At 42.3% G+C, this 11,033-nt stretch overlaps 1 protein-coding gene across 1 annotated transcript in view; it reads left to right on the forward strand.

Annotated features, from left to right (window-relative positions):
• TXNDC9 (thioredoxin domain containing 9) overlaps positions 1 to 9,103 on the forward strand; it is a 46,885-nt gene extending 37,782 nt beyond the window's left edge. The window contains exons 3-5 of the mRNA XM_073590531.1: positions 4,471 to 4,589; positions 6,150 to 6,404; positions 7,234 to 9,103. Of these exons, the coding sequence (XP_073446632.1) occupies positions 4,471 to 4,589; positions 6,150 to 6,404; positions 7,234 to 7,354 (495 nt within the window). The 3' untranslated portion in view covers positions 7,355 to 9,103. The remainder of the gene's footprint in view (positions 1 to 4,470; positions 4,590 to 6,149; positions 6,405 to 7,233) is intronic.
• The last annotated feature ends 1,930 nt before the right edge of the window (positions 9,104 to 11,033 follow it).

Consider the following 11,033-nt stretch of genomic DNA (forward strand, 5'->3'; position numbering starts at 1 on the left):
ACCACTCTGTGGTTAGCGATGACAGGAGATGGTGAGATGTGATGAGCAGAGCATCAGGGCAGCGAGATCATAGGTCGGCAGTCTTACATTGTACTACTCAGGCTACTGAGCTTTTCTCACCGCTGGAGCACTGCTGTGAACGGTTTGCATACTGGGCACAGCGTAGACTTCTTCCAGCAGTGAGAATAACTTGAGAGCCAGCCTGGGATTATTAGTACAATGTCAGGCTGCTGATCCAGTCTCCGCCACTGTTAGCCTGCAGTGTTCACAGCACAGCAGTGTAATAATCATGCTGCTGTGCTCTTGCACTGTGATCTCTGTTATGTTAGTGTAAGCTTGATTTAGACATTCCTGCATTACAGACATCTGAAGGAGGCTTCACAGTGATGCATTTTTAATAGCACAGATGTGTAGTTAATTCCAACATAAGTGATGCAGCTTGCAAAGCCACATCTCTAATCCCATAATATGTGATACAGACCACAAAGCCACGTATCTGTATTGTAACGGATTCAAGGATTGTAATGAATAAGAAAATGCTCACACAAGAATTGAATTTACTTAAATTGATTTACTTAATAAATGATAAGATTAAATAATAAACAATTTAAACAATAAATGCATATTTGCATACATGACATTATTCAGGTAGAATTCAATCTGTGTCCATCCCTCTCTCATCTCTGTATCGTCTCTCTGCCACATCTCCCCTCTGCTCTCTGTGTGTCCTCCTCCCTGTATGTCTGTGTGCTCTTTTATGTGTATAAACTTCTTTGATGTCAACAAGGTATGTGTACTGGAGGCTGAAACTGCCTCCAATTAGGGTAAACATCTCTGGGAAAGCTCTATAAAACTAAAGGCCCTTTTACATTTAGAGATGCACCAGCGATCCGACCGGCGATCCGACCCTGTCAGGATCGCTGGTGCATCGCTAAATGATCGCTAGTGAGCTTTCATACAGAAAGATCTCACAGCGATGCAGCAGACGATACTCACCTTTCACACACAGCGATCCTGGCGTCCTCCCGCCCGCCTCCACGCGTCGCTCGTCTCACACAGCAGGAAGCAGACGACGAGAAATGGAGCCGCCCAATCTTGCGCGATCAGCGATGGACAGCGGGGGAGCCGGTCGGAGGTAAGTATCACACATAGCGATATCGCTATAACGTCACAAAACCAGTAACGTTTTAGTGATATTGCTAGCGATATCGCTATGTGTAAAACCCCCTTAACTCTCATCTGTCAAAGATTGTCAAAGGTCTTTTTGTTAGAAGATGAATGTAAATGACCTGGTCATTTACAAAAATATTCAGAATTGAGAGTCCTCAGTGGTTGATACCTTTTAATGGCTAACTGAAAAGATGGTAACACATTGCAAGCTTTCGAGAATAGTCAGGTCTCTTCTTCAGGCTAGACTAATACAAAATCTGAAGTCACATATTTATGGTCATTTACATTCCTTTGTTTTAGAAGATAAGGGTTAAGATAAAAAAGTTATTTGCCCTCTTTGGACTGTTTGAACAAGTTTCAATGATCTGACCTACAGGAAGGTGTAGCAGAAGGAGATATAGATAGATATATATATATATATATATATATATATATATATATATATATATTAAACCACATCAATAATTAGTAAAATAATTAATTGGAGTGTTGAAACCATTAAAAATAACTTGTACTATACAGTATCTAACGCCCATCATGTGTGATACAGCCTGTAGTGCCACGTATCTAATCCATTCATGTGTGATACAGCCCGCAGAACCACGTAGCTAACCCACAGAGCGGGTTACTGCAAACAGCACCACCTAACAGAATCTGTGCTGCCCGCCATCCTCCGTGTTACTATCCACATCTCAGTATCACTTTGCAGTCACCAACCAGATGATGCCACACTGGACCCTAAACTTCATCCTCCTTTATCTTTTTTGCAAATTACCAGAAAGGGAGAAGAGGAGACATCACACAGCAAATTTAGCTCACAGTTAGTACAGTTGTGATCCAAATGCAGTATACTAGATTTTCATGGCAAACTTCAGCAGCTGCTCCCCCTAGTGTTTAAAAGTGTAAAATATTAACTGCTTAAATTGATTTTTCAGTTTATACCAATAATAAAAGTGAATAATACAAAACCCAGATACATTAGGCATATGTAGCACGGCACCACCAGGAAGGTTTCCATGGCGTTTCCATGCCTGCCGGGAGTCACGAAACACCTCGCACTCCTGCACATGGGCGGCTGGGCATGACGGCCGTGGTGCAATTGTTGAAAAATGTTTTTGGGGTTGACACGTTCCCTGTAAGGCAACTGCCATATAAATACAGTTGGTCAGGCTCTGTTCACATTGCTTACAGTGCGTCCACGGTTTTTTTCAGGGATTCAGACAGCGCTATGAACTGCAATGACATTGACTGAGTTCATATGGACTGTGTTTTTGTTTTTTTTTTCTGACAGTGGGATTCAGACTACGTTTTTGTGCCCATCTGAAAAGACTGACACTGTCCAAATAAAAGTACAGTTTAACGCCATTTATGTCATTGAGACTATTGTTCCGTCAGTGGTTCCAAGTGACTAACCTGGAGTGCTCTATTTTTTTTGTTCACATGAGCCTTTTAAACAATCATTCAGTTTCATCCAGAAAAGTGGGATGATTTTTGTTCTAACTTGTGGGCCACATTCACACAGTTTCATAACAGAAACACATCAACACTTTAGCATTTTTTCACTCCTGGTTTTGGCTTACCAATACTGAGGTAACATACAGGCCGTGTGAACGTGGCCGTCATCCACATGCAATCCTTTTTTTACAGCAGCAGCCATTAATCATTTACAAGACCATTTACAGTTTCCTATGTTACAGAATTGCAATGTGTCCGTTAAAATTTGATGCTGTATTGTGTCCATATAGCATCTGATTTTTTTTAAGCCCCCATAGATTTGAATTTGCAAGTCTCATCCGACTTACGAATGCAACTGTGCATGCTGACTTTTTGTTTGTTTGGGGTTTTTACACGCAGACTCTGTGGCAAAAAAATTGGTCATCTGCACTGCCCCATGGAATAACATTGGTCCGGGTGATGTCCATTTATTTTCACAGACAGCACTCAGACTAAAAATACGGCCTTCTGCCTCATCCTGATGTTATAGCCCGTTACTTTGTGTTTAACCCCTTTCTGACATCGGGCGTAATAGTACGCCGATGTCGGGACTCCCCCCTGTTAGGTGCGTGCTCCTGCGCTGAGCCTGCACCTTTCCAGACACATGACTGCTGATATTTACAGCTGACATGTGCCCGTAACAACCGTGGGTGGAATCGCGATCCACCTGCGGCTGTTAACACTTTAAATGCCGTTGTCAATCTCTGACAGCGGCTTTTAACTCGCGCTTCCAGCAAGTTCGCCAGAAATCCCACCCATCGATGACCCCGTCACGTGATTGCGGGTCACCGATGTGTTGGCATGATAACCAGAGGTCTAAGCAAGTGAGCATTTCTTCTACATAGAGGCCTGTTTATAGCCGAGCCGATCAAAGTATTTCAGCTTCTAGTCTCCCATGGAGACTATTGAAGTGTGCAAAAAGTAAAAAAAAGTTTTAAAAAGTATTAAAATATATAAAAGTTCAAATCCACCCCTCTTTAACCCCATTCAAAATAAAACAACTAAAAAAAAAAAATTAAAGATACACATATTTGGTATTGCCGCATTCAGAATCGCCAGATATATCAATATAAAAAATAATTAATCTGATCGTTAAACGTCCTAACAAGAAAAAAATGTAAAAAGGCCAGAACTACTTTGTTTGGTCGTCGTAACATTGCATTAAAATGCAATAACGGGCGAACAAAAGATGGTATCTGCACCAAAATGGTATCATTAAAAACGTCAACACAGCACGCAAAAAAATAAGCCCTCACCCAACCTGTGATCGCGAAAAATGGAGACATTACGGGTATCGGATAATGGCACAATTTTTTTTATTTTATTTTTTTTAAGCAAACTTTGGAATTTTTTTTCACCCCTTAAATAAGAAAGGACCTAGACATATTTGGTGTCTATGAACTCATAGTGACCTGGAGAAGCATAATGGCAGGGCAGATTTAGCATTTACTGAAAATAATAAAGGAAAAAAATAACAAAACCTTAAAACACATGTGGAATTCCACTTTTTTTTTTTGCAATTTTCCCTGCATTTGGAATTTTTTTTCCTGTTTACCAGTACATGATATGTTAAAACCAATGGTGTCGTTCAAAAGTACAACTTGTCCTTCAAAAAACAAGCCCTCACATGGCTATTTTGACCAAAAAATAAAAAAGTTATGACTCTGGGAAGAAAGGGAGCAAAAAAATGAAAATACAAAAATACTGGTTGTTAAGGGGTTAAGGAAAATTGCATCATTGCTTGGAAGTGGTGTCAAATAGAATGATTAGTGTCCTGACTATTCTTTCTTTTTTTTAATTACTCAGGAATGGATATCCAAAGGGCATGGAGAATACAGAGAAATACCTAGTGAGAGAGAGTTCTTCACGGAAGTGAAGGAAAGTAAAAATGTGATCTGCCATTTTTACAAAGATTCTACTTTCAGGTATTGCAAAAATGTACTTATTTTAGTTTTATTACTTTTATATACTGTAATGATGACAAAGGACTCCTGAAATACATTTAAAATTTGTGTGGCCCTTCTGAAACAATTATTTAGATACTCTTTATCAGACCGCATTTTTCGGATTGTATGACGCACCGGATTATAAGACGCACCCCAAATTTTGAGGAAAAAAAAAATAGGAAAATAACTTTTTTAATAAAATGGTGGTGCTTCTTATAATCCATGTGTCTTATTGTTACTGGGGGTGGTGGCTGCGGTGAAGTGGGGCCCCAGGGTTGCTGCTGGAGGAGGCAAGAGTGGAATGTTGCTACAGGTCGCAGGCTGGGATGAGGGGGTGTTCTGATGTGTGGCGCGCCGCTGCTCTGTGTCCGGTGCTGTCGCTCGCTGCTCTGTGTCCGGTGCTGTCGCTCGCTGCTCTGTGTCCGGTGCTGTCGCTCGCTGCTCTGTGTCCGGTGCTGTCGCTCGCTGCTCTGTGTCCGGTGCTGTCGCTCGCTGCTCTGTGTCCGGTGCTGTCGCTCGCTGCTCTGTGTCCGGTGCTGTCGCTCGCTGCTCTGTGTCCGGTGCTGTCGCTCGCTGCTCTGTGTCCGGTGCTGTCGCTCGCTGCTCTGTGTCCGGTGCTGTCGCTCGCTGCTCTGTGTCCGGTGCTGTCGCTCGCTGCTCTGTGTCCGGTGCTGTCGCTCGCTGCTCTGTGTCCGGTGCTGTCGCTCGCTGCTCTGTGTCCAGCAGTGCTGTGGGGGGCTCTGCCGATATTTAGTGAAAGACCAGAGCCCCCGCAGTTCCGTAGTTTCCTGTGCGGTGGACTCCGGGAAAATGGCTGCCAGGGGACGGTGCATGCGCAGATGGAGATTTTGGCACCAAGATCTCAGGAGATGAGATCTCAGCGCTGAGATCATTTCTCTTTAGCAACGGGCACAGGAGTTAGCTGCAACAGCCGGATCCTGCCTCTATGACCCGCTGCTAAGTCGAAACCGCTCCCCCCCCACCATAGTCAGAGCCGGTACATCCTGACTATAAGATGCACCCCCCATTTTCCAACATATTTGGAGGAGAAAACTGTGTCTTATAGTCCGAAAAATGCAGTGTATATATATATATTTTCCTTTATCTAAAGGGGTTGGCATATTGGCCTCAGTAGCACGGAAAATTCAGTCTCCTGCCCACACTGCTGAACTGCTCTGGGTCTGCTATAAAACAGCAGGCTCTGCTCCCTCCTGGCAATCACGCCATTACTAGGAAGGGAGCAGAAATTTCTTTTAGTGCTTCCTAAACTGAATACCCAGCATTCATTAGAAAAGCACTCCCATTAAAAGTTTTAATCACACAGAGCTATATGCGTGAGCCGAATGTTGCTTTTATCATATAAGCCGATGGAGTGTATGTGTATTTCTATTCACTCACAGGAATCTGAGCTTTAAAAAAAAAAAAAAAAAAAAAGTGAAATCAGCATATGGAAGGAAGTATCAAATTTTTTTATACTGATTAGAAAAATCATGGTGAATGATTACTAAATTTTTGCTCACTTTTCTTCTTTTTCAATAGATGTAAGATTCTGGACAAGCACCTGGCAGTTCTTGCCAAGAAGCATTTCGAAACAAAATTTCTGAAACTGAATGTGGAGAAGGCTCCTTTCTTATGTGAACGACTGCGCATTAAAGTCATCCCAACTCTGGCACTAGTGAAGGATGGAAAAACAAGAGATTATATTGTTGGCTTTACTGATTTGGGGAATACAGATGAGTTCACTACAGAGACCTTGGAATGGAGACTTGGATGTGCCGACATAATTACTTACAAGTAGGAAATGTTTCATTCTAGGTGCAGGCTCTTTTTCTGCCTCCATTTAGTGTTTGGCTATCATTTAGTGTATTGTTTCTATAAGGTTGACACAGGTCAGTTGGACTTGTAGCACAACCTAAAAGCTACATGGTATCGGTCGGTATAAGATGCAAGACCAGACATACCTAATTTTTTACAGTGTGCCTGCACATCTGGCATGGTGCTTCACTCAGATGTTGGGCAGTACAGTTACTATTGAGCGAGGATCTAATTAATTAGGGTGAGATCGGCGCACAATACTATTCTGGCTTGGTACAGTTGTCACAGAGACTTGATTGCCCATTGTTTGGGAAAGACCCGCTACAATTTTTTTTTTTTTTACTAGTGATGAGCAAACATGCTCAGATTAAGGTGTTATCTGAGCATGCTCAGGTGTTAAGTGTCTTCGACGGGCTAGGAAAATAAGTTCGATTCCCCACGGCTGCATGTCTCTCAGCGATTCGACATCCGCAACCAATTCACGCCGAAGACACTCGGTTAGCACCGGAACATGCACGTATAAAACCTTATCCAAGCACGGTCGCTCATCACTGGTTCTTTACTTCTTTACTTTGGGTTTAAAATGCTTTATAAGGGAAAGAAAAATATTATTTAGGTGCTTTATTATTTTTTTTTAAGATTGCATACATCACCAGGATTCTCATAGTGAATGCAAAAGGATAACCCTTCTAATCTCTTGACTGTAAGATGTATGCATGATTTAAGGCCAGAATATTACCTCTGTGTATGATTTTCTTTTATTATCCTGAGGCTGTTTATGGAGTTGCTTTTTTTTTTTTCATTCTAGTGGAAATCTTATGGAGCCTCCTTTTCAAAGTCAGAAGAAATATGGTTCTCACTTCACAAAGCTGGAGAAGAAAAGTATACGAGGAAAGAAATACGATTCAGACTCTGATGATGACGATTAGGCATACATCTTTATGTTCCTCTGTGACTGAGCCTTCTTTATATGTCATCGATCATCATTCCCTGGGGATATGCAATCCATCCATACAGAAGTGCAAATATCTTGGCCTTTTAAAAAGTATTCATACAAGCTAGATTGATTGATTGAGGTTGGCAGTTGACATCCTGCTCTAAAATGCAGAACTTTTCTTAACAAAAGTTTTTTAATCTCAGCTATTTATATACAACAAACATGCAATATACATGAAGGGTCCATTTATGGCTTACATGATTTGACTAATCTACAGAAAAATGTTTTTGCTTTTTGACTGACAGCTCGCTCTGAACAGCTAAATTGTCAGGCCATGCTTGCTGCCACTGCTATGAGCATGGTTTGAGTAATGTCTTTAATCGTCCCCTACTTGTTATAGGTTTTCTACTACTAACTTAACTACCTTTCCTATGTCCTAACTCTTCATAACAATCAGTTTTCTAACATCTATTACCTGCCCTGTTTCGGTAATGTCATCTCGGAACAGGTCTTATAGTAATCTGTTGTAATGCAGACACTGCCATTTCCGTTCTGGGGACCGGAATTGGACAAACTGAGTAGCGCATGTCATTGGTGGTGATGGGGCTACCTCTCAGTGAGTGACAGCAGTCTGAACACACATGCTCAGATCAGACTTCACTCTCCTCCTCTGCCTGGTTCCTGAAGATGCTTTGGAGTGCCGTCCTGTCAGCTGACAAACGGTGCGGTGTGTTGCTGATCATTAGAAAGCATATCGGGCTTTTCAGCTAAAGGGACGCCACTTTAAAGCTTTGTCAGAATTAGTGTGCACCATGCATGGCCAAGCTCGGATCAGGCTTCACTCTCCTCTGCCTGGATCCTGCTGAAGCTTTGAACTGCTGTCCCTTCAGCTGACAAGCGCTGTGATACGTTTTGTAATGATCAGCAACACATCATAGCGCTTGTCAGCTGAAAGGCCAGTACTCCAGAGCATCGGCTTACAGACTGCACCGCTGTCACTGACTGAGAGGTAGCTCACCCCCACCAATGGCGTGCGCTACTCAGGTTGTCCGGCTCTGGTACCCAAATCGGAAGTAGCTTTGGCTGCATAGAAACAAAGGACTGTAAGAGCTACACAGAGATGAGTTTCCAGCAGCAATGCAGGTAATAGAAGTATGTTAGAAAACTGATAATTAGGAAGAGTTAGGACATATGAAAGGGGGTTAAATCAATAGTGTAATTAATCTTTAAAGCTGGCGGCTCCAGGGAGGAAATAAGTTCATTTTCTCCAGTTATCCCCACTTTCAGTAGGTTGGCATTGTAACACTATTAATCTGCAGATTAACCTCATATCTACAGGTCAGTAGCATTTTCCGAGATGAAATGTTTCTGTACCAAGAATCAATCATGTAGAACCGAAAGGGTGCAGTGCACAGCTGAGTTGGTCTGCTCGTCCACTAAAGTGATACCCTGATTCCCTTCTGAAAAGCCACAGACGATTTATGGCAGGTACTTTAAATAAACCTTTTCCTACTTGTGGGCATCCCTCTAAAACGTGTTCACATAAAGGTAATGGGTTTCCACTTGGGACTGAACTTTTATAGGCTTCAAATAAATTTAGTTACTCTTACATGTTACCTTCTGTATGAGCCTTGGGCCTTATTATAAGGATCAATATGGCAATGCAAACCATTTTCATATCTAAATACTTTAGCTCTTTTTCTAAACAGACTAAAAATAAAGAAGAAACTAAAGAATCAAATTTTCCTTGTGTTTATTCACATTTGATATCAGTTTCTAATTCTGACAATGTCCAGCTTATCACCAGAATGGTCAGTATGTTAATAGCTGCTCGCCTGGGTTTAGAGAAGCTGAACCAACTTCAATCAGCAGATCACGTAATAGGACTTTTCCTGTAACATACCAGTATTATGATACAAAATCTTTAAAAAGACGACAACTAATTGAGACAATGTCACAGCATGGCCTGTTAGAGGACACTATATATTGGTGTACACAGCAATAGTGTAGTGCCATTCTAGATCTGATGAGGACACATTTCTTTTAACAAACTTGTGACCAATGTATTGCTATTAAAATGTACCTATTGTTTAATTTCTTTTAAAAGCAAATGTAATTAAATGTGATTAGATATAAAATTGATCAACAAAGCATATACTAAAACTCAGAAAAATTCCTTTTCATGTTAGAAGCCTGTTATTATGGTAAAGTGATATTCACCCCCAACAAGTAGCCATGTTCCTTGGCTCTTCTGATGTCACTTTCCCAATGATGCATGATTCATTCCCCATGATGCATATTTCAATATCCCTTGCACTAATGGCCATTTATCTGTATCAAAACTTGTCAGCATGGCTCGGTGCATACTGTATCAGCAGACTTAATGAATACTGCACTGCTTGTTCATCTGATGAGCACTCAGTCCTGGAGCAGTAGAGTAATTCTCACGGCGGGCTTCGGGAATTCGATACGGCTTTTGATTCACTCTGACATGTGGTTCAGTCAGGATTTTGTGCTCCTCAACCTGCATACAACCTGGTAGCTCAGTAAACAAGTTCCGCTGAAGCAGCTCACAGCACTGTTGTTTCTGAGTCGGTGACAGTGTCTCTGCCACTGTGACATCTTCGACCCTGGCTTCAGTACTGGCTCCAAGGCACGCAGCCTCCCCCGGTTCCTGGTATCGCCACGGTTTGAGCAGGATGATGTGATACACTTGGTACGGCTTTCTTCTTCCTGGTTTGTGGAACTTGTAGTTGACGTCACTCAACTTCTCGACCACATCATAGGGTCCTTGCCACTTGGCCAGGAATTTACTCTCCACACTGGGAATCAATACCAACACATGACCTCCTGGGCTAAACTTTCTCAGCCTCGTGGCTCGGTTGTAGACCCTCATCTGGGCTTCTTGTGCTTGAAGGAAGCTCTCCTTCACAATTGGCATCACCCTTGCGATCCGGTCCTGCATTTGGGCCACATGCTCAATAACGCTCCACGGGTGTAACAGAAGGGAGGGTGCGCCATATTGGAGTAAAGATTTTGCTGGAAAGATTTGCGAGTTGCATGTCACTTTAGCAGAGACCCTTAAGTACTGTCCCCTTATAAATGACCCCATTTTACAAACTGCACCTCTTGTTTTTTGATGCTTTTATTTGTACCATTTTCGGGCACATGGCATTTTTGGATCGATTCGCTTTCTATTCCAATTTTTGTAAGGCAGAATCAACAAAAACCAGCATCTCCAAGATTATTATTTATTTATTTTTTTAATGCAGTTCACCGTGCGGCAAAAAATGTTAACACACTTTGAGGCTGAGTTCACACGTGGCGTTTTTTTCGCGTTTCCGCGGCATTTTTAACAGCGCGATTTTGCCGCGAAAAATAAGCATCCCATGCATTCCTATGGGATTCCGCAATGCTGTGCTAATGCTGCGGTTTTTACCGTGGCGGAATCGCTTCGCGGTAAAAAACGCAGCATGCTCATTAATTTGCGGAATCGCGGCGATCCCGCACCCATAGGAATGCATTGTTCCGCTTACTTCCCGCATGTGGCTGTGCCCACCATGCGGAAAGTAAGCAGAACAATTGCGGATGGTACCCACGGTCCGGAGGAGAGGAGACTGTCCTCCGGGCTCTGGGTACCATATCCCTGTAAAAAATAGAATAAAAAATAT

This window comes from Dendrobates tinctorius, unplaced genomic scaffold, assembly GCF_039654945.1.
Source record: "Dendrobates tinctorius isolate UK_male_01 unplaced genomic scaffold, ASM3965494v1 ptg000117l, whole genome shotgun sequence".
Lineage (NCBI taxonomy): Eukaryota > Metazoa > Chordata > Amphibia > Anura > Dendrobatidae > Dendrobates > Dendrobates tinctorius.